Source organism: Corvus brachyrhynchos, unplaced genomic scaffold (assembly GCF_000691975.1).
Source record: "Corvus brachyrhynchos isolate BGI_N302 unplaced genomic scaffold, ASM69197v1 scaffold116, whole genome shotgun sequence".
Classification (NCBI taxonomy): domain Eukaryota; kingdom Metazoa; phylum Chordata; class Aves; order Passeriformes; family Corvidae; genus Corvus; species Corvus brachyrhynchos.
This window is the reverse complement of record NW_008240221.1, coordinates 15104740-15128729: the sequence shown is the minus strand read 5'-3', so window position 1 is coordinate 15128729 and position 23990 is coordinate 15104740. Positions and strand designations below refer to the sequence as shown.

General features: G+C 42.5%; 2 protein-coding genes across 7 annotated transcripts; one reads left to right on the top strand and one right to left on the bottom strand.

Moving 5' to 3' along the window:
* Positions 1-310: 310 nt before the first annotated feature.
* Positions 311-4981, bottom strand: CENPQ (centromere protein Q). Of its 5 annotated transcripts, none has more exons than XM_017744964.1 (10): positions 4869-4981; positions 4391-4510; positions 3716-3871; positions 3371-3428; positions 3124-3238; positions 2906-2974; positions 2249-2378; positions 1916-2035; positions 1569-1646; positions 311-925 (listed from the first exon to the last, which is right to left on the bottom strand). In XM_017744964.1, exons 3-10 carry the CDS (start codon positions 3866-3868, stop codon positions 797-799), a joined length of 852 nt encoding a protein of 283 aa, XP_017600453.1. In that variant the 5' UTR covers positions 3869-3871; positions 4391-4510; positions 4869-4981; the 3' UTR covers positions 311-796. The 5 variants fall into 5 exon arrangements, with proteins under 5 accessions (XP_017600453.1, XP_008640060.2, XP_017600455.1 ...); XM_008641838.2 differs by having other exon boundaries at positions 3371-3425; XM_017744966.1 differs by having other exon boundaries at positions 4407-4510.
* On the top strand, positions 4958-22349 carry MUT (methylmalonyl-CoA mutase). 2 transcript variants are annotated; one of them, XM_008641837.2, is made up of 13 exons: positions 4958-5030; positions 7232-7611; positions 8525-8892; positions 9644-9801; positions 10022-10193; positions 11589-11837; positions 12104-12215; positions 13517-13632; positions 14160-14275; positions 18561-18692; positions 20248-20395; positions 20506-20673; positions 21935-22080. In XM_008641837.2, the coding sequence occupies exons 2-13, from the start codon at positions 7257-7259 to the stop codon at positions 22061-22063; spliced, it is 2223 nt and encodes a 740-aa protein (XP_008640059.1). In that variant the 5' UTR covers positions 4958-5030; positions 7232-7256; the 3' UTR covers positions 22064-22080. The 2 variants fall into 2 exon arrangements, with proteins under 2 accessions (XP_008640059.1, XP_017600450.1); XM_017744961.1 differs by lacking the exon at positions 4958-5030 and adding an exon at positions 5037-5270 and having other exon boundaries at positions 21935-22349.
* The last annotated feature ends 1641 nt before the right edge of the window (positions 22350-23990 follow it).

Here is a 23990-nt window from a genome sequence, read left to right as displayed (position 1 = left end):
ATCCTGCGAGGAGCAGAGAGAGCTGGGACTCAGAGATCCTTACGGGTTCCTTCCAACTTGAGATATTCCATGATTCTAACTACAGAGAAGCTTTCAATCCCTTATATGAGAACAGAAATAATTAACTCTTGCCTCATTAAGAGTACCAGCAACTTGTAAACAGAAGAACAACAGTTTATGTGGCAAGTCAGTGTAAAGAGCACTGCTGGCTTCCAGCAGGTAATTTGACCTGAAAAAGTACTTTACGTTGTTTAATGTTGGGTTTTTTTATTAAGTAATGAAGATGTAAAAACAATTTTGTACATTTCATAAAAATTATTTCATTTCCTGCCATTGAGGATTTTTTATTAAAAAATAGTAAGAAAGTTCAACAGGGAATTTACAACTGAGTATTAGATAAACTTATTTTTACTACCTGTTTCAGGTTTAAAGATTAGAGTCCCAAAGAAAAGCTAGTTTGGTAAAACACACTTCATTGATTTACAGATATAGATATAGAAGGGCAAATACAATGGAATAGTTCCCTTATCTGTAAAAACACTCAACCCAGAATCCATTTCCTTCCCTTCTCCTAAGGGAGGATATATCACCATTAGAAGTCATCCCAAGTCAGAAAACCCCACCAAAAACCTTGACAGATGACTTAAATTACTTGAGTCCCAGAATATATCTACAGATTTACATGCCACTATTAATAGAAAATGGTTTAACAGAAATTCAGCAGTTGCAACAGGAAGGCCATTAGGAAGAAAGCAGTTTCCAAGCTAAGCATGGAGACTCCACATATTTGAACTTCTCAAAGCAAATCTACCTTCTCATAGGTCTTTTCAATGAGGTTTAACAAGTTCTTCAAGTCAGCTGACTGCTGAATAGCATTCATATCCTTCAAAAGGCCCTTCTGGTTCTTTACCTTCAAAATTTCCTCCTAAAGAAGGAAAGAATGATAGATAACAAATGAAAAAACAGCTTTTGTCGAGTGCAATAGGAATTTCACCTTCATGCAGCCCAGCTACAGCTAAATCAAAAAAGATCCAAAGTTGCAGAAGGAGTCTTCCCTCCAGCAGTTATAGATATATTTCAGAAATTACAAGTTCCCACAGGGAACACACAAGGGCTGCAGGGTTTCTAGGAAAAGACATGTAATGTTTTAAATCATAAGATCACAGAATGGTTTGGGTTGGAAGGGACCTTAAAGCTCATCTTGTTCCAACCCCCTGCCATGGGCAGGGACACCTTCCACAAGGTTCCACTAGACCAGGTTTCTCAGAGCCCCATCCAACCTGGCCTTGAACACCTCCAGGCATAAGGAGGGTTTTTAGGGTTTTGTCCTGGTTTTAAAACATAAGCAGATAGTTCTTAACAAAGCAGATAGTTCTTTAAAACCTAAGCAGATAGTTCTTAACAAAAAAAAAAAAAACAACAAAAAAAACCAACCTATTCAAACCAAATTTTCTGAATTTTCAGAACTGCCTCCTCTGGCAGAGGTTAAGGGATAGAAGCACATTCTGTTGCCTTCCTCCTCATAACCTAAGTGTCTCTGAAACTATAAATATATATTACACAGTCACCTGCAAAGTAGGTGCCTGAAAACTGCGCTTCGGGAGTTCTGGGAGGTGGAGTGCTCCACTACCATTTTCCTGGAATACCTAGAAAGGGAAAAAGAGAAAGAAAAAGCAATCCAAAAATCCAAATATCAGGCACACAAGTAAGAAAATAAGCTGTCTGTTATTATCCCACTTCTGAAACAAAATTTCTTAATTCTGCAACTGAAGTTGGAAAGATCCTGATCCGTTCACAAAGGCAAATGAGGCCTTCCTTAAATGACACTGCCTGAGAAACAGTTTGTTTGGGACAGCTCTGGAAGTCAGCCCATTCCTCTAGGTTATAGGAGTACACAACTATTTATGAGAAATACCTTCCTGGCCTCTTTTTCGTCTTCCTCTAACTGGCTCTTGAGCACCTGGATTTTGTACTGCAGCTGCTGTACACTTTCCTCAATGCGATCCGCTGACCGCTCCGCATCAGTTATTTCTTCCTAAAACAAAACAGACACAAAACCGGAACAAAATTTACTGTAGAGATGGTGAGTCTTTCCCACAGAACCATTGAGTCACTGAAAAACATCCAACAAGAGACACAGCTTTACAGCAATGGTGGAGGACAGTGAACACTGGACACTCCTCCACAACAGCACAGGCACAGCCAGCAGTCTGGCAAGGTAATTTCTTCCCTTCTTTGCTTTTCATACCTGCAACTGTACCAAAGACTCCTCATTTGTCTCAAGCATTTGTTTCTCTGCCATTTGAAGGCTCAGGATGTTCTTCAGGTTGCCCAGCTTCCCTGGAGGGACTTTTAAAGTCTTGAAACTTCTCAGCACCCTTTAATTACAGGAAAAGGAAAGCATGACTTGTTTGGAGCTCTTTGCAAAGCAAAAAGAAAATTCTGGGGAAAAACCAATCACTTTAGTTTTAAGTTCATTTGCTGTTAATGAAGCAAAAGGATGAAGAGAGGAATAAAAACTGTCTTGAATTGTTTTCCAAAATCACATGGAGTAGGTGTCGAAGGAAGGAACCAGGAACAAGAAATCCCAATATTCTCATGTTCGCTATTGCACTGACCTTGTGTGGTTTATACTCCATTGGCCTCTACACTCCCTGACTATAAACTGACATTAATCAATATTTTCCCAGTTCTGACCCTTCTGCTTTTCAAATTACGTTCTAAAAGGAGGATTTTTAACTGCTTCCAAATAATGACCATTTTAGTAAAACCAGGAAATGCTTTTATGAAACACGATATGTAGCTTTATGTCAGAGTGAGAGTTTCAGCTTGCCCTCAAAGTACAAAACAACTGGGTAAAAGAAATCTCTTCTCTCCCTCTTTTTTTTAATTTATAATTTCTTACCTTTCTTTCAGTACATTGAGGTGCTTCTGAACATCATCTTTTCTCTCCCTCTGTTGGGACAAAACAGATCTGGAAAGAAAATAAAGGCAGAATTTCCATCACAAAGCCAGCAACCACAGAGAACACATCAAAAGACAAATTGACTTCAATTAATACTATGATTTTTATTTTATTCCTCATGGAAACAAAGAAGAACCACCAGGATATTCGGCACTTACAGTACTACTGAATCCACTACATTTTCCAGGAAAAGCCTGCTGTTCTCTGAGAGAGGCTGCCAAGATCCTATTGTAGCACTGGACAGCTTCACCTTTTTTGAAGAACCATTTTCTCCTGTTACCACAAAGGAAAAAAGGGAAAGGTATGACTTGTCAAACCTGGATAGACAGCTTTGTGACTCAGTTCAGTCAGACTGGAGTCAAAGGTGTAACAGTTCAGATTTAACAGGGAAGAAGAGGACCCTACCTGCAGGGGAATTGTCCTTCAGTTCCTTAACTTCCCTTCTGGCTATCTGAGGGACCTGCTGAAGAGAAAAATTTACAGCAAACGTGGCAATTTTGAGACATCCTCTGCTGTGCATTCATCTTCTTCTATGAACACACTAAGTCAGTGCCTGACAGAAGTCTTTGGCCACAAAAAAGGCTGCTCAAAAGAGCTCTTCACACTGGGCATTTCCTCGAGAGGACTACGCTAGTTAATGAATTATTCTCTAAAAATTCCAATTAAAAAATGGGGAAAAAAAAAACCTCTTTCCCCCTCCCCCCCACTTTGGTTACTTTTCTACTTTGTTTGATCCAAAATAATGAATACCTGTCTTATTTGACCTTGTTTTCTTCCTTGTTCATTTGCTCCCTTTTGTTTCCTGGAAGGCCCTTGTTGATTTTGTGATTTAAAAGGACTTTTTGATGATCTTCCACCAGTTGATTTCCCCATTTTATTGGAAGATGTGTGGCGGGGTTTCATTATCTGTAAACCAACAGGAACAGGAGGAAACAAAGACAAAATTAAAATCCAGCAATTAGAACCCATACAGTACAAACCATACTTTAAAAAGCAAAATGATGGAAATTGGACTCAACCCAATAAGCCCCAAATGAGCCTAAATGAGATGAAATGTTTGCATATTTTCTAACCTAGAGCCTATATCCTGTAAATTTACCTAAATGTAGGACCACTAAAAAAAATCCCCATTTGGAAGGTATCTCTGCCCATGGCAGAGGGTTGGAAATAAAAGATCTTTAACATGTCTTCCAACCCAAACCATTCTATGATTCTATGATTTATCTTCCTAATGTTCAGAGCAGTCATCCGATTACCAGAACTTTTTACCTTAGCACCTAAGCACAGTGGTCCCTGCTTCAGTTTTAACCTACAGCTTCTTTTCTTACTTACTATAGAGACAGAGGGAAAAGCAGTCACACAGAAGGGAGTAGCCAGAAATCCCGCCACCCTTCTCGTCTCTAAAGCACCACGACTCAAACTTACTCAGCTTTTCCCTCACCCCTTCAGGCCACTTTTTCCCCCTCACTCAGGTCCTGTTACTTCTCACCAGGAGACTGCCGAAATTGACACCAGACAAATAAGCCCCGGGCGGGTAAGTGAGGCCTATAACAGGTAAATAAACCATATACCAGGTAAATATATGCCAAATAAGCTCCACACAAGCTAAATAAGTCCTAAACCATGCCTCTCCCCTCCTCCGTAACTACCGATATTGTGGGATAGCTTTCGCAGCCCACTGCAAATAAGGCATGCACTACAACTCCCGGCATGCATCGCTCCTCGCCACCACCTCGGACACTTACCCTTCCATCGCAGTGCACGTTGGGAGTTGTAGTCCTTCCCACCCATACTCCCTCACATCCCTAAATGCCCGCTCCCCCAGTGCTGCCGGATAGCATCGCGGATAACACCTCCACAAAACCCTTCCTCTCCTCCCAGATCATCCCGCCCCAAGCCTCACCTCCCCGGCGCTGCCTCCCCCTCCTCAGCGCTGCCGCCGCTCCCGCCTCAGCCCGCCGGGACGTTACAAAACAAACCCGCGCTCCCCGCGGCGCACGCGCAACGCCGCTCCCGTCCACCGCGCGTGCGCGGGGCTGCGCGCTGACGGAGGGTCCGGTGGCAGGTAACGGGGCGGATCCCATCCCTGTCCTGTTCCTGATCCCTTCCCATGTCCCTGTCCATGTCCGGAGCCCCAAGCCCTGCCCCTGTCCTTGTCCTAATCCCCTATCGCAGCTCTCGTCCCGGCCCCCCGTCCCTATTGGCCGCCGGAGGGGCGTGTTGTGGGCGGGCGGCGGCGGCGGGCGCTGCACCGGGACGGAGAGCGGAGCGTTCCTGTGCGGCTGTGGCTGCTGAGGAGGGAGAGGTGCGGATAGGGGCTGACAGCGCGGCTCTGGGGTTCCCTCGTGGTGCGGGGCTGGGAGATGGGCAGAGAAGAATTGTCTGAAACTGAGCAAGGGTAAATGCAGCGTCCAGCACCGGGGGAGGAATAATCCCACGGTGCGTTAGGAAGAGCATTGCCAGCAGGAACGTGATCCTGCCCCTCAGCCCTGCTTGAGGCACATCTGGAGTGCCGTGTCCAGTTCTGGGCTCCTCAGGACAAGACAGACATGGAGCTCCTGAAGCACGTCCAGCGCAGGGTGAAAAGATGATGGAGGGACTGGAGCATCTCCCTGACAAGGAAAGGCTGAGGGAGCTGGGGCTGTTCAGCCTCAAGAGGAGACACAGCTGAGAGGGGCCCTCATCCCTGTCTGTTCCTGTCTGCAGGGAGGGCTCAGGGCAGGGCCCAGGCTCTGCTCCGTGGGCCCCAGCAATGGCACCAGAGGAACGGGCAGGGACTGATGCCCAGCAAGTTCCACCTGGACATGAGGCAGAACTTCTGTCCTGGGCAGTGACTGAGCCCTGAACAGATTGTCCAGAGAGGGTGTGGAGTCTCCCTCACTGGAGATATTCCAGAACTGTCTGGACACAGTCCCGTTCCCTGTGCTCTGGGATGGCCCTGCTTGAGCAGGGAAGGGGGAGTAGATGATCCACTGTGGTCCCTTCCAACCTGACCCATCCTGTGACCTGATGCATGGTATGGGCACAGGTTACCTTCCATCCTGGCTGCAGCATCACATCCCCGCAGGGAATGAGCGCTCTTCAGGTGCTCCTCTGCGCTCATCAGGTTATAGGCATCCCACACTTAGCATATATATTATTAAAGCATGTGTTTGGAGGGTGTTGCTGCAGTAATACAGGTGCTTTCCAGTTTTATGAAGGATTTCTCATAAAGGTACAGGGAAGTGCATGTTTCTTGGGAGTTGTGAAAGAGATAAGGCAGTGAGGGGGTGACTGACCCTTGGAGACAAGCTGTAAAGGTTTTGTTTTTGTAAGGAAGTGCAAGGAGAGCAGAAGCAAAGAAGCTTACAGCTTTTAGGAATTACTGAACTCACAGACTGGTTTGGGTTGGAAAGGACCTTAAAGATCATCTCATTCCAACCCCTGCCATGGGCAGGGACACCTTCCACTATCCCAGGTTGCTCCAAGTCGTGTCCAACCTGGCCTTGGACACCTCCAAGGATGAGGCATCCACAGCTTCTCTGGGCAGCCTGTGCCAGGGCCTGACCAACCTCACAGGGAAAGTTCAGGTTACCCCCATATCAGTTATGCATGGTGGAACAAGCTCTGCAGCTTGTATTGCCCTGTGTTCTCACATACCACTTTTTTTTTCCTCCTTTCTTTTTCAGCCCATCTCTAGTTTCCATCCAGCCCAAGCCACCTTTTCCTAAGTGTATGATATATCAGCAATTCTCTGACAGTGCCCTTCCTGCAGAGTGCCTCCTTGATGGTGGATACTGGGAAGAAACTCTTCCCTGTGAGGGTGGTGAGGCACTGGCACAGGTTGCCCAGAGAAGCTGAAGCTGCCCCATCCCTGGAAAAGCATCCCTCTTTGACATTAAGGAATTCCTAGATGAGAGGGATGTGAAGGTGAGAGGGTAGCTGGGCATGCCATCTTCATGCCTCACACTGGCTTTTCAGTGACTGATTAATGACGGTGATGCTGAGGGACTGAAATAAGTTACACATCTCAGATGTGGATGTAGATAAGTTGTGGGTATGTTTTCCTTGGCTAGAGGAAAATGTAGGATTTTTCCTGAACTCTGTCTTATATGTTGTCTGGTTGAAAGGCACGAGGAACAGCTGTCTGTCAAACCAGTGCATGACTAAACCCACTTTGTTTTTCTCCTGAGGGATTGTTCTGGCTTTAGCTTGGCCTCTCCATCCTCACTTCTCCTATGTCAGATGCATATGATAATGCAAAATATGTGTTTTTATTTTGTCTAGCTTGCCCCATACTGCGAGGAGAGCCATGCTGAGGGCCAGCGATGCTGTCCTGCGGCTGCGGCCGTGCCGCTGCGCGCTCCTGGCCTGGCGCTCCCTGCATAGGCAGCCGCTGCACCCCGAGTGGGCTGCTCTGGCTCAGAAGCAGCTGAAAGGCAAGAACCCAAAGGATTTAATTTGGCACACCCCAGAGGGGATCGACATCAAGCCTTTATACTCCAAAAGGGACACGGAGGATTTCCCTGAGGAGCTGCCAGGGGTGAAGCCTTTCACTCGAGGGCCCTACCCCACCATGTACACGTACAGGCCGTGGACCATCCGCCAGTATGCTGGGTTCAGTACAGTGGAGGAGAGCAACAAGTTCTACAAGGACAACATCAAAGGTAGGGCAGCTGGTCTGGGAAACAACACTGCTGTGTGAAGCAATGGGGAGCATGAATTCAGTCAGTTACATGACAAGTGGGATTATTCTGCCTTGTGAGTTTGGGTTTCTGATAAGATCTTCCCAGTGGCACCGTGGTTCTTTATTACTGGGAAATCAGACCATTTCTGGAAGTGCCTTTGCTTCATTTTGCTATGGAAAATGAATGTATTAAATGCTGGTTTTAGTTATTGCACCTTAACACATAGACATAATTTGGCTCCATCCCAGGGTTCAAGCAGCTGAGATCATGGAGCTGAAGCAGAAGTAGTAACTTGAGTTAACTGGTAGCACAGCTCAGTCACTGGTCAGAGGGTGAATGCCTGGGAACAGCAGAGTTTTGGGTTCTGCTTTCAGGTTGCAGCAACAAGAGCTCTGGCTGTTCTGTTCCCTGCTTTATATGAATAATTTTCTCTTACTGTGGATTTACAAATAACAATGTGTGTCAGTAGAGCCAGGGAACAGTCTGTGTGTGTTTAGTTTGTGATAAAGAGGAGATAACGTGGCAGTTTATGACACTTCTGCTCCCAGCTAAGCTAAGCTGAGTTTCTATGTATAAGCTCTTATACTTCCTGTCTACACACATTTATAACTTAGGTGAGCTGCTATTCAGCAATTTTTTAAGTGCAGTAAGGAGTACTTTTTTTTCTTAATTAAAAGTTTTTTCATGTAAAATTTAAGACTACTAGAGCTTGGACAGGTTTGGGGAGGGAACAAGTGTTTAATATCATATGTTAGTTTGCCATCCATGACTGATGTAATCATGTAAAATAGAGTTAATAAATTTAGATCCCATCCTAATGCAAGTCTGTTCAACACTTCTAACTATCTCTCTTTGTTGTTTTTTGGGGTTTTTTTCTTTCTTTTTCATGTAGCTGGCCAGCAGGGATTATCTGTTGCTTTTGATTTAGCCACCCACCGTGGTTATGATTCAGACAATCCCCGAGTTCGCGGAGATGTTGGAATGGCTGGAGTTGCCATCGACACAGTGGAAGACACCAAAATCCTTTTTGATGGAATTCCTTTGGAGAAGATGTCCGTTTCCATGACAATGAACGGGGCAGTCATTCCTGTGCTGGCTACATTCATTGTGACTGGGGAAGAGCAGGGAGTGCCTCAGGCCAAGCTGACAGGGACAATCCAAAATGACATCCTGAAGGAGTTCATGGTCAGAAATACCTACATTTTCCCCCCTGAACCATCCATGCGGATCATTGCTGACATCTTCCAGTACACCTCAAAGGTATTCATGGTTTAAATATATTACTTCTATTATTAGGTTAACTGCTTATGAGCCACTTTGGAGAACAAGGGAAAGATGGGAAGAGCTGTCATAGTGAACATTAATGTGGTTGTGGAAACGGCCAGCAGGAGAAGTTAAGATCCAACATCACTTACAATATAAATTTGAAGTTCAAGTCAGACCAGATCTGTAAACACCACTTTGTAGAGATAGGTTCTATTTGCAGTCAACAAGGAATTAAAAAAATGGGCTGGAGCACCTCTGCCCTGGAGACAGGCTGAGAGAGCTGGGGGTGTTCAGCCTGGAGGAGAGAAGGCTCCAGGGTGACTTCATGGCAGCTTTTCAGTACCTAAGGAGGGTTTCTAAAATAGATTGAGAGCAACTTTTTACACCAGCAGATAGTGACAGGACAAGGGGGAACATTTTTAAACTAAAAGAGGAGAGATTCAGATTAGATGTTAAGAAGAAATTCTTCCCTGTGAGGGTGGTGTGCCAGGGGCACAGGCTGCCCAGAGAAGCTGTGGCTGCCCCATCCCTGGAAGTGTCCAAGGCCAGGTTGGACGGGGCTCTGAGCAACCTGGGATAGTGGAAGGTGTCCCTGCCCATGGCAGGGGGCTGGCACTAGATGACCTTTAATTCCCTTCCAACCCAAACCATTCTGTGATTCTGTGTGAATGTTGATAGAACAAGTATTCGATCCCCCCCTCTGCTGTTATACCCTGTTTTATCTTTCTTTTTTTTGTTGTTCTAGTATATGCCAAAATTTAATTCCATTTCCATCAGTGGGTACCACATGCAAGAGGCAGGAGCTGACACCATCCTGGAATTAGCTTATACCATAGCAGATGGCTTGGAGTACTGCAGAACTGGGCTTAAAGCTGGCCTCACTATTGATGAATTTGCACCAAGGTGAGCTCAAGGAATTTGCAAGGATAAAACTCACTTTTGGTAAAATATCTATAGAGTTTACTATCAAATTCAGTATTTTTGCACATACAAGCAATAGGAACATTCCCATTATCTGTGAAAGTACATTAATTAGAGACCTTGCTGTAGGGCTTCTCCATTACTGATCCAGAGTTATTAGAGTGATTCAATGTTATATGCTGTTTATGTGATATTATTACAGGCTCTCCTTCTTCTGGGGAATTGGCATGAACTTCTATATGGAAATAGCAAAGCTGAGAGCTGGGAGGCGGCTGTGGGCTCACTTGATTGAGAAAATGTTTAAGCCCAAGGATCCCAAGTCTCTTCTGCTGAGAGCTCATTGTCAAACTTCGGGCTGGTCACTCACTGAGCAGGTTAGAAATTGGACTCTCATCAACTTCCTCACTTAAAGGTGTTCTTGTGGTGTGCGTCTTAAAGGGGGCTGCTGGTATTACTCACAAAGGTGCAGCAGCTGGCCTGTCAGTCTGAAATGCACACAACCGGCACTGGAAACACCTTTATGTCAATTCAGGACTCAGAGGATGAAGCTCTCTCTTGGATTTGTCCTGTGAGTTACCCTTTCAAAATGCAGCTGAGTGAGGAAGCAGAGGCATTTGAGGCATTGTTTTCTCAGGATCACTGGCTTGAGAATTCACTTGAGCAGCCAAGGGAGTCATTCAGTGCTGAAGAGGGAAGTAATGCTTACAGCTCATCTGCTCCTTTGAAACTGGGTTCATTCTCTGCCTTTCCTGCTCAGTTACATTACAGCAAGGAAATAAATCTTTGGAGTGCATACAGTCTCCCAGGTGAGGTCAGAGCTGGGTTCCAGAGCTCTGATCCCAAGGCCTGCTCCTCAACCAAAGCCATGCAATAGGAGTTACTTTTAGGTTGTGATTGCAACCATTGTTGACTTCTGTGCCTTGGATTTTTTTGTTAGTTTGTTTTTTTTTTTTTCTGAAGTAAATGTATTGTTTACTTACATTACAACAACACAGTAAAACGAAAACAATGGAATTTTCTGAACAGTGGCCTCTGTGGGTCCTCCAATTAAAAGTACAGTGTGAGTACAAAAATGTTATTATTACCAAAACTATATTCAACTGTCTTCCAGTGTCCAGTGTAAATATATTTCTGGCTAGATTGTACTCTTTCTTTTTTTCGAAACATTGTGGTTTATCTTAATATAGCTTGTCAGTGTGCAGTATTTTCTCCTTATAGGTTTCAGAGGGCAAATACACTTAACATGCCTTTAGATAGGTATCTACTAATAAATTATGTTTTACATTCTTACCTATCCAAATCAGTTTTCTATAATTATCTTATGCGATGCTGTCATTAAAGAAAATATTAAAACACATTTAGTTCCAAAACACATCTTGACTAGTAATTTGTCTGACACATGTGCTGTTCACTGCTCCAAGAATTCAGTATTTGGAGGATGGAAGACATCAGGCCTACTGTTCCATCCTCTCTGATCTGGATTCACTAAGTTCTTTGAAACACCACTAAATATAAATTGGGCTTTGATTTGTTATTGTGACCAGTTTACTCACACAGGGATCATTTTGGCTTTCTTTATAGATTAATCTTTTTTAAGATCTCAACAAATGATAAATCAGTTTGATTTGATGCCTGGGTTTTTTTCAGCTTTTGTTCTGATTACAGTGCTTCAGTGGGGAATTTTGCATTTGTTTCTTTGCAATAATGACTAACCTGCCTCAGCCCCATGGCAAAACCACTGAGCTTCAGAGCTCCACTTTTCTTTCCAGGATCCCTTCAACAACGTCATCCGCACCACCATCGAAGCCATGGCTGCAGTGTTTGGAGGGACACAGTCTTTGCACACAAATTCCTTTGATGAAGCCCTGGGGCTGCCTACAGTGAAGAGTGCTCGCATTGCCCGGAACACACAGATCATAATCCAGGAGGAATCAGGGATTCCCAAAGTGGCAGATCCCTGGGGGGGATCTTACCTCATGGAGTGCCTCACCAACGATGTCTATGAAGCTGCTTTAAAGGTCAGCTTGCAAAACCTTCTCTGGGAAAATTTTAGGGAGAGGAGTTTTGAGAAATGTCCTGTTTGATAAACTGGTAACTTCTAATCAAGGAATTATTTTACACTTCTGATTCAGTGATGTCTTTGTAAATAAACTTTACAAATCTCAGTTTAGAGCACAAAACTGTATAAAAAAGGTTTAATAAAAATTTGGGTGGTAGCACAGGTACAAAGCTCGATTTTTAAACCTTGCTATTACTCACTTTCTCAATCCTCTTCATGTCTCAGCTTATTGAGGAGATAGAAGAAATGGGTGGAATGGCCAAAGCAGTTGCTGAGGGGATCCCCAAACTTCGTATTGAAGAATGTGCAGCCCGGAGACAAGCCAGGATTGACTCTGGTAGGAGCAGGGCGGTTAAAGAAGGGAAAATTGCCAATAAAATACTTCAGTATAAAGGTTTTTTACACACTTGCTCATTGTGGTTTTTTATTTCTTAGTTTAGGCGTATCAGATTGTGAGTGATAAAACAAATGGTGATGGTTTTATGTCAGTGAAAGCTTCTGGAAAGAGACAGCATGTACAAGATACAGCACCAGTGTGAAAAGTCTTGCTTGACATGTTAAAGACTAGATTAGACAAAGCAGTAGAAAGAGCATTTTAAAGGAGTGTTTGGAGCCTTCAATAGTGAATAGCTTGATTCCTGATAGGAGCTTTAAGCTGTGATTCCTGAGTTTTACAGAAGTTTTGTTTGATTCCTGAGTTTAAAAGCAGGAAGCCCACCAGATGGCGACACTCACCGTAGCTGGCCAAATTCCTGGGTTTTCTGGAGAACTGCCTGTTTTTCCTGAATGGTCAGATCACATCAGAGGATGATACAGTTCCTTGTTTGCTATATATATGTATACGTACTCATAGAGTATTTGTGGAGATACTTATACATGTGTGCTTGAAACTCTATCCCACTTTTTGTAATCTGCATTCCAGTAGTAATCCAGGAACAGAAATTAGGGATAACTCAGACGTGAAAGAAGTTATATGGACTTCTTTGTACGGAGAATAAATTTGAAGCAGGTCTTAATTAAGACCAGTAAAGAATAATCAGTGAAGTTCTGTGTTGTCTCTTCCAAGGTAAATTATTTCATGTTGCTTCAAAGAGTATATTAATGTTATCAGGCACTGCAAATAAAAAAAAGTTGGTAAGTCTGTACTGACTGAAACATAAAATATAATTTACCAACATGATAAATGAATTTTTATGCACATGGAGTAGTTTTAGATAGGAACTTCACTTTCTTATTTATCTACTAAATCAGAAAAGTAAATGCAGGAGACCAGCACTTTTGCTTGGTTCTCTCAGATTCACTTATGTAAGCTTAAAAAGAGAAAAATAGCCAATGTATTTTAGGGACTCATTACTAAATCAGTTTTCAAGATAAATACTGTTATATTTTATTGGTTTTTTTCTGGTTCAGTATTCACTGAATTGAATGTTCATGCATCTAATCATCTCTCATCATAAAATCTGGAAAATACAGTTAAATCCTTTCTCCAAGAGCAAATTTTACGTATTTGAAATGTATATGGTTATAAAGCAAAGCAATGCCTTATAATGCTCAAAATCTTCTTGTCCTGTTAACATTGTGTCTTTTCACAGTAGTTGCAAATGTGTTCTCAGTTTCTGGTGTTTCCACTGGAAATAGGGTCTGAAGTAATCGTTGGAGTGAACAAGCACCAGCTAGAGAAAGAGGAGACAGTGGAAGTTCTGGCCATTGATAACTCTGCAGTCCGTGCCAAGCAGATCGAGAAGATCAACAAGGTGGGAACAGCCTTCTTGAAAATGAAACTTCTTGTAATTGCAGACAGAGATTGAGTGAAGGCAGCTTGCCAGAAGTTTGACCTTCCAATTTCTGAGAGTCCACTCTGGTCGTTAGTGGAGAAACTAGAATATATATGTCCAACCTTTAATAATTGAGAGCTTTACATGTTCTAAAAATAAGATAGAAACCAGCTATGCAATATTTTGCTCTAAAAGCTTGTAATATTGCTTAATCACTTACTGATGGGTGCTTCTTGTCAAGTGCCTACTGAGGGTTACAGAACCAGAAAACAACATCCACTTTCATAATCAATAAAAATGTAGATAAAACTGGTTTAGAGTTATGTTATGGACTTGTACACATTTCAAGGTCCGAGATCCTTCTGACTTCCAATCCTATTGAAATATGAAGTAGACACTGACAATTCCACACATCCAGAATTAATATTTGAAATTAGACAGTCTTCCACACTTCCCATTTCACTTTGTGGTTTGTTTGACCTGAATGTCTCTCTCCTGCACTTTAGGTGAAGGCCAGCAGAGACCAAGCAGCAGCCCAGCAGTGTCTGGCTGCTCTCACACAGTGTGCTGCCACTGGGGACGGCAACTTACTTGCTCTGGCAGTGGAAGCAGCACGTGCCAGGTACTGGGGGTCGGGTTGAACAGTCAATTCTTGCTTAAAAATCCATGGTTCATTTTCACCTTTTAATTTTTCTGGAGTGTGGTGTCAGCGAGGTTGGAGTTTTGGGGTTTTTCTGTAGAAGTGGAAATAAATAATGGCTGCAATGTCACATTGTAAGATATACTGTTATTACATTTTACAGCATCTTAAGCTGTAAATACAAATACAGACTGATAAAAATATAATGTTTTGATTTCTCACAAGGAACACTACAGATAAAAAGAATCTCATATGAAATGAGGCTGTTCATACATTCTGGTGTTCACAATTCATATTCTTACCAGTTCAAGGATGTAACCGGGTTTCTCTATCACTCGGCTGTTTCATGGGTCAAGGAGCTTAAGGAGCATCTGAGATGTGAAAATGGATATTCACAGTCTTATCATGCTCTGTTGCTTCATCTTTCCTTGCACCACAGATTGGTGTGAAAACATTTTTTGGCTGAAGGAGAAATCAGTTTGCTTAGTCAGACAGAGCTGTAAGAAATGTTCTTGAGCAGTGTGAGGCATCCTTAGAGTCCAGTGGAACAGTTACTTTTTTCAACCAGGATGCTTTTGAAGCTATTTTCTTTCCTGTTTCAAGGTCAGCATCAGTCTCTAGAATGGATCCTGTCTGTCTGTTCCTTAATTAACTAAATGCCCCAAATATGAGCAAACCAAATTCAGTCCTTATTGGGGTGCTGCCCTGTTTTTACTGTCACATCTCAAATTCCTTCATTCCCATTCCTAGAACACTTAATAACTGTATTTTAAATACATTTAACTACAGCCTGTCAGGAATCTCCAGTAGTATGTCTACATTTGTCTTTGAACTGGGAAGGTCCCAGGAGGGCAGTTGGATTTACAAGGGATTCATATCTTCTGTACCAAAACTGACCAGTTAACTCCTAGTTTCTCTCCTTGGTGACCTTGTTTTTATTAATTGTAAAAGCATTAATGGACTGCAGCAGATCCACTTTGTAAGTTGCAAACACTAAGTTAATTCTGCCCCAAAACTATGTATGGAGTGTGACCACAGAAAGAAACTGTCCTGGCATCTGATACAGAGTGTTTGAAGGAGGATTGTGAGCTCTGGGAACACGTTCAGGGAGCTTTCCTGTTGGAGGCAACATTGGGGGAGATTTCAAAATTAACACATTCGCCCTTCACAAGCAATAGACAAGAGGGCCAGTATCACCAGCATGAGAGGGACAGATGCCTCTTTCCTGCTAAATGGGAAATGATGGATTTTGAGCATGATGTAATATAATTTCACTTGGAAGAAAATGAGTAGCACAGAGTTGTCAGTGCTGAACTATGGAAAAGATTCCATGGACTAGTACAGAGATTTCAGTGCTGACAAGCACGAGTAGAAAACTTAATGTTGTTATTCTAACCCAAGAAATAAGGCAGGTCTAAAGTTATGGGGAATGAGAGCAGTATCTCCCTTCTGTGCCTCATTTCTCATTAGAAGCCCTGTTACAGGAAAATGGGACAGGTTATGCCAAGTTCCTTCTCTCTTCCCTCACCTGCTGTGCTGTTTTTGTGTCCCTCTCCAGACTTGCAGTTCAGCCATGGAATGGGAAGGCAGAAGTGCAGTGTAGCTTCTCGTACTGCTGCTTTGTCTGCCCAGTCTGAGTCCTTGCAGTACTTCCTCACCTGATTTCACACTGCTACCTCTGCTTACAGGGAAAATGCAGAGCATCAGCAGCAGCTGAGGCTGAGCAGACACAGGGTGACAGCTCTAGCAGGCACATTATGGTCACTGACTTTCTCCAAAGTGGTGTTTAGGCTCTGCAGCTGGTTGTGAACCACTGGGAGAGAGTCATACACAAATACAGACTGATAAAACCTATTCTGTTAAGAGAAGAGGCTGTATTCCTGGCTCCAGCGACAGCTGTTCCATTGTGGATGCATATGTGGCAGAGATTAAAAAAAAAAGTTTATTGGTAAACAGAAGGAAAGTATTCATGAGCAGTTTAAAAGCAAAACTCCTGTTATTACTTTAAAAACTTTAGATTTAAAGGGTTGCAGAAATTTGGGGCACCATTTTCAAAACACAGGGATATCAGAAGCAGCGTTCATAGAAGAAAGAAGTGTGTTTCATTTTTGTACAGTGGACAAAAACAACTTCATTTCCCAGCCACCAGGTTAGGCCTCATTTATTTTTCATTTGTAACATGAAAATTTCATTCACATTTTTATGTCGTAAGAACAGAAGATCACACCACAGTTCTAGCTACACGTGCTAGGCTTTATTTAATACTGAAGTATACTCAGATACTGCTTCTGCAGAAGAGGAGGAGAAAGATTTATCTAAGCTTAGTTTTCTCTAGAAGAAAATATGTGTTTTATGCTAGTGTAGCCCTTCACCACACTGCCAGGAGTAAGCCCTCAGTGTTTATGCATGGGATGTATTTATTTGGGTTGCAATCTGTGATGTCTGGCACTCTGAAAGGGAGTCAGTATTTATAGACACTTTTTAAGTCTGCTGCAAACTTGCTTTTTAGCCTTGGGGAAGTCACCTTACCTAATGCACTTTTGCAGTTTACTTTTCATTCTTTGTTAGTAAACAGAAAGCAGTAATATTAATAAGATTATTTAGATGTCCTGAAAATCAAAACCCAATGATATGAGTGAGTAACAGTGAGTTAAACAGGACTCCAGAAAGCCATGGGAGGGGAAATAACAAAAATGGCCAAGACAGTGTCAATAACATGAGTTAAAAATGTGTGTTCCAGTGTGATGCTGCAGGCAAAGCAGGCTGACTGTGAAAAGTGATACCAGAGATAAGAGGCCACTTCAGATGTCTTGAGTTGTACAGATCTTGCCTATGTGATCAGGATTGGATTTCTGACATTTTACCTTTGCATAGTTTAAGTTTATAACTAAGTTTGCTGAGTATGAGCCAGCAAAAGAGCAAATTAGTTGGGGGTCACAGGGAGTAAAATATCTCTCTGAAATTTACTGAAGGATTCAGGGAATGCAGCAGAAATCCATGTTCTGTTAGTTTGGGGGTGTGTGGGGCAGACTGCACATGTAGGAGTCAGTAGCTGCTGAAACTGCAAACAGCAGAAGGAAAACTGAGCACAGCTCACTCAGCTATCTATCTCCTTGTGGAGGTGTGTGAACAACAAGGTGCATCTTGTCCCGTCTTTCCTGAGCATTTTATATAAAACCTTTAGAGAATGCTTAAGTTAATTTTGCATCAGAGTAGCTTATAGTTAAATCATAGAATCATTTAGGTTGGAAAATTCCTGTAAGATCATTGTGTCCAACCATTCCCCCAGCACTGCTAATCCAGTACTAACCCGTGTCCCACTGGTTAGTACTGGATCCACATCCACACATCTTTTAAATCCCTCCAAGGATGGTGATTCCACCACTGCCCTGGGCAGCCTCTCCCCAGTGCCTGACAGCTGTTTCAGTAAAGAAATTTTTCCTAACATCCAACCTAAACCTCCCCTGGTGCAACTTAGGGCCATTTCCTTTTGTCCTGTCACTTGTTACCTGGGAGAAGAGACCTGACTCCTACCTGGCTCCACCCTCCTTTCAGGGAGTTTTAGAGAACAAATATAATATGGCAGGAGAAAATATGAATTCCAGAGGTTTGAAATGTGCTTAGCACTAGCCTAATTAATTGGTTTGGTGTCTGTATTTGTAAGCACACTTCTAAAGTGTTTTAGAAGAGTAGTATTTTTCTTTCCTTTGACAAAGTTTGCAGCGAGTTGTATTCAGCACAGATTTTTAATTGCTTTGGAATAGAGGCTGTTATTGCTGATGTTTGTACAAGAAGACAGCACAGCCTAGTTAGCTTTTCTCACTTGTGTTATAACAGGAAAGCATGTATTATTTCAAACATGCACAGTGTTTATTATTTCAAATGTGCACAGTGTGTCCAGTACCAAACAAAATTTGTAACTTGAATGTAAATAAATTTCCCAGATCTTTCTGCATCTCAGTGGGTAAAGGAGCTATGTCAGGAGTAGAGCATTTTGCCATTCAGTGATCCCCATTGCCTTGCCAGCTGTAAATCAATTCTCACATCAGCAATAAACCATTTTCTTAAAAATACCTTTGCATGTTCTGTCAGTGGGTGGCAGTGGGGTGAGTCAGATGTTCAGGGTTGCAGCACTGAAAGGGAAATGAATGTAAAATGAATTTGTCCTGCAGCAAGGCAAATATGGTGGGGCTAGTGCCAGTGATGTCTGTGTTCTGTTTTCATTTCAGCCTGCTGACAATATGAATGATTTTTGTCTGTGTCTCAGGTGCACCGTGGGGGAGATCACAGATGCCATGAAGGAGGTGTTCGGGGAGCATAAAGCGAGCGACCGCATGGTGAGCGGGGCCTATCGCCAGGAGTTCGGTGAGAGTGACGAAATCCTCCATGCCATCAAGAGGTGAGAACTCTTCCCAGGTAGCCAAACGTGTAATAGCCTCACATTTAGTCCAGGAGGTATTTAATCCACGTGCTACTGATTGCGCCCTAAAACATAATTTCCCAAACCTGGGTGACATCCCTGGGGAAAACAACGACCTGCAAAAGGACTCTCATAAGCAGGGAAGTAGAAGGACAAGGATTAAGTACAATAAGACAATAGTCAAAACTTAATTGAAGTTGTATTTGCTTGCAAACAAAATTCACTGAGGTGAAGTTATGATCTGAGGGTTTTGTTTAAATAACCTAAGCAGCCACAGGATTAAGAAGCTGAGAACCACTGCCTGAAATCCCTGTACATTGGGTTGTTTCTTTTAAAAGCTGTGTAATAGTCATCTCTAAAATATTTCCAGCAGTTAATACTACAAAGCCTCGTTTTAATCTACACATAAATTGTTCCTGCAATTTCACTCTTACTGTTGCTAAAACTTGCTAAAATCTGTCTGGATATCCACATACAACCTCCAGTTTTTGGGTCTTACTCATATCCCGATGGATAAAGCATCCGAAGATGTTGGTATGTGTGAAAACAGTTGCCTGTTTGTGCCTTTTCTCAGCTTGGGCTTTCACTGCTGCCCTCAGGGGTAAAGAGCCTGAATTGCTGGTGTGGGAGGTGTTGTAACACAAATCGATTCTCATCAGTCCCTGCAGTGTTGGGGTTTACCCGTTAAAGAGTTCAGGCTCTCCTGAAAGGGAAGTGGAGATGATTAGATTGACTTGAAAGTAGTTGTGCTGGGGAATGTCTCCATTGTTCTTTTAACTATTTAAATTTAGCTATTTGTAATTATGCTTTTATGTGAAAGAGAACTGAACTAACGCCTTGAAAATCAAGATGTAGCTCCCTTTCTTACATAGAATCACAGAATCATATAGGTTGAAAAAGACTTTTAAGATCAGTCCAACCTGTGACCACAGACAGATCCAGGTGGTACTTGAATAATGAGCAGTAAGATGACAGTGTAATTTCTGAGGCTGTGGTTACACAGTAGCATCAATACAACAGAAATAGGAACTGCCACTATCCAAAAAAAGAGGGGCAGTGGAATGAGTGGACAGAATAGGAGAGACAATAATCCTTCCTTGGACAGATTTTTGCCCAGTGGAATGATGATGCACAATATGATGGCCAGGACCCATCTGTGTGTGAGTACTTTTGAAATAATCGGTCATATATTATTCTTAAAAACTAAAACTTGTGTTTTAGTGAGTTGTAATTCAGCCCATCAAACCCTCAGAGAATTCAGGATTTTATCTGTTAAAAAGCAGAAGAGTAGTGGAGGAGTTTTTTTAAATTAATATTTTATTTTTGAGGCTGATAAATACAAGAAGTGAATTAGTAATAGCATAACATGAATATTAACAGTGTGCAGACTGTACAGCCAAGCCATGACTTAGCAGATCTTTTTATCTGACATACAGAAATTACGCTACACTTGCAGCAAGTTTTTTGTTATGTGTAGGAATACTTCCAACGATTCTCAGTGATTTACACTGATAGAATGTGTGTTTTCAACCAGAGTTAACAAGTTCATGGACCGTGAGGGCCGCAGGCCTCGAATCCTCGTTGCCAAGATGGGTCAGGATGGCCACGACAGAGGAGCCAAAGTCATCGCTACCGGATTCGCAGACATCGGCTTTGATGTGGACATAGGTCCCCTCTTCCAGGTAGGACTGAGCGGCACCCAGAGCATTCCCGATGCATTCCTTCTCCCTGGAATGTGTGCTTAGCCCCCGGGCTGGGGCTGTGCCGTGTCCCACGCCCTGTTTGCCTGCAGACCCCTCGGGAGGTGGCGCAGCAGGCGGTGGATGCAGACGTGCACTGTGTCGGGGTGAGCACGCTCGCCGCGGGGCACAAAACCCTGGTGCCTGAACTCATCAAGGAGCTCAACGCCCTGGGCCGCCCAGACATCCTGGTCATGTGTGGAGGAGTCATCCCCCCTCAGGTATGAGGCAGTATCATTTCCATCGAGCTAAGAGACTGATTTATCTCTGTCTGTGCTGTTTGAGCTGTTTCCTCTATTCTGTAATGTCAGAGCGCTGAAGGCTCGTCTCTGCAGTCACCAGGGCCAGCACAGATCTGCAAGGTGGGGTCCCCCTATCTGATTTTCTGTACACCATGCCCTGATTTAACTTAGAGTGTTTGTGGGATGGAGTATGCAGCTGTGTTGTGAAATGATGAGCCTCAGGGAGATGTTTTTTATGCTCTGTTGTTTCCCATCATGAGTCTTTACATATCACTAGTACAGGCTGGCTTCTGTCTTAAGAGACTTTATGACTTCCAGCAATAGCTGGGAAGAGGCACAGCCAGAGACTAAGGCCTCTGGCAGGTCCCATCACCTGTAGGCTGCAGATCTCACTCCCTGTTGAGCCTTTCCTCACCTTCCCCATTGTCAGGCAGGTGTTGCCTCTTATTCCCTCTGCTTTCTCCTAAAATGTTGAGCAGTTTGTTGGATTACCTTGCAGTCAGATCTGTGCTTTCATCTTTAAATTTTCCTTAACTCATCCATAGTTTGCCTGTCTGTGTCACCTTTAGGGTCATCCTCTGTCTTGAATGGTTTGAATTGATTTTGCACATAATCTCCTGTTATTCCCTTTTTCCACATCTCTCCCTTTTCTAGGCAGTTAAGTAAATACTCAAGAATGACAGACTTCTAAATTGAAAAAGCAAAACCCATACTATTCTAGAATTTGTCTTCTGCCCAGTATCTCTCAATGGGATGCTACTACCCTGTGGTTGGAAAAGGTGTAATATGTCCTATATAGAAGAAAGAGAATACAGAACTGCTTTCTAGTCTTTCTGAAATTTCAGGACAGTCATAAAATTAGATTAACTCTAGATTGCAAGAGACCTCTGGCAGTCATCTGCTCCAAGCCGTTGTTTAAAGTAGTATTTTCAAAATTGTTAGATCAAATTTAGATTAGGTTATTCAGAGTCACATTCAGTTGACTTTTGAATACTTTCCAAAGATTGACATTAGTCTGACTCTAAAGAAATAAACCGTTTCCTATGGATATTTTTTAGTATTTCTTTTCTACCTCCTAACTTCCACACTTTTCCCATTTCCTTGAAGCTGTGCTGCCTGTCTCTGGGACTTGTTGCTTTCTCAGGCCTAGCATAGAGGACAGAGCATGCACCAGTTATTAATCAATTATCAATTGTCCGTTTCACTATTAACTGTAGATCTTAAATCTCTTTTCCAACAGGATTATGACTTCCTGTATGAAGCTGGTGTTGCCAATGTATTTGGGCCAGGGACTCGTATTCCGAAAGCAGCTGTGCAAGTGTTGGAGGATATTGAGAAGTGCCTGGAGAAGAGGCAGCAATCCATGTGACCCTGAAATGTCACCACTCAGCAGCCTTACACTGACCACTTGATTGTCAGCAAGAGATGGCCAACCACAAACCTCTGCTCCCACTGCCCCCGGCCTCGTGTTTTGTGCTTTCTAAGAAAGTTCTAAACTCTCTGCTTGTTCTATTTGAGGATTATTTATATAGGTACCCACAAGAAAATTTTATCTCTAGAACTATGACTTCAGGAAGTGAAGGGAATTCAAATAAGTGTGTTTGGGTTTTTTTTCCAGATATACTGATAAATAAAATAACTGCTGCAGCTCTTTGGTTGGTCTCTTTTGCCTGATCTCTTTTGCATGCAGGGACCTAGAAGTCTTCAGGCAAGATCACTTGTTCAGCAGAGATGTGATTGAATCCAGCAGCACTTTGATTTGAGAAATGGTGGCTCATCAGGGAAGGGCAGTGATGGGTACAGAGCACAGCTGCTCCTATACAGCTACTGCCATGTACAGCATTTGTATCTTATTAAGATATGAAATTCAAAAATTATGGTTTATCTACCTATAGGTTTATAAAGAGAGTTAAGTTGTGGCTGCGCCATCCCTGGAAGTGTCCAAGGTCAGGTTGGACAGGGCTTGGAGCAACCTGGGCTAGGGGAAGGTGTCCCTGCCCATGGCAGGAGGCTGGAACGAGATGGTCTTTAATGCCCCTTCCAACCCAAACCACTCTATGATTCTGTGTTTCTGTGATTCTGTGAAGTTGTTCATCAAACAGTTTGTTTTACATTCATGAGCAGCAAAACTGTCTCTGTTATGTGCATGAGAGAAGAACCCAAGACAAAGTTTAAATTATTTTTCCAGTTGCACAGTATTACTGGCAAAGTAATGGGGTGGAATCCAAGCCTTTGCAGTGTTATCCTCATGCTCCAACTTCTGGAATAATGACCTCTCTCAAATAATTGATCTTTGTTCTCGAGTGAGTCACATTTAATTTTACAGATGGAAAATTGACCATTAACAGAAATTTTCTATAAAAATTCTGTAAGTTATACTTATCCCTTAATAGGCAGAAACTGCCTAGAAGCTTTTTCAAAGTAAGGCATTGAATTCCAATTTCTTTTAGTACAAATCAGGGTTTTAGTTGTGTTATCTAACTTTATATGATATCATCCAGGTAGGAAGCTCCATTCATCCTCAATGGAAAGAAAGAAGCCAAAGCTTGCTCAGGTTGGGTGTCTGCATTGTAAACTTCCTCAGTGTGATAAGAAAACTCCTGATAAGTGAGAGGTCTGATTTGTTGGAGTTTTTAGATTAAATATGTCTGTATTGAGGTGGTTGCACTGGTGATTGCAAACATCAGGTGCCCAGACTCACTCCTGAACTCAGTACTTGCATCCTGCTTCCATCTCTGAAAAGACAGCACAGTCCAGGGCTGGGTAGGAAATACCATGGAATTAAAATCATAATTTGACCATAAATTACCTTCTCAAAACTTAAAAAAAACAACCAAACATACTAGTTCCCTGATAGTAATGCTATATTTGCTTTCCTGGTTCTTTGGTCAAGGGCAGCCCTGCCTTTTAAATTTGCCATAAATAACATAAAACCATCTAAAATTCAGAGTTTTCTACTGGGAAAGTTAAGATTTGCTTCTTACTGAATATGAAAAATGAAAAATAAATTTAAACCATACTTGATACATAAACACTTCAATTTTTAAAAACTAAGTACATAAACAGTTATTAATAAATCAGGCTATTAAAGCATTGTACTTAAACATGAACAGTAAACATCTTTGGGGTTTACAGAGATTTTTCTGTTGTAGAGTGGCATATTTTTCATGTCACATACATTTTAAAAGCATTTACAAATGGATGTGGACCTGTTCTGTTCCTAAATTTCTCACAGTGGAAGCTTCAATTGCATTACATTTTTAACATGCATGTCACTGTTCCAGTCACTGGTCTGC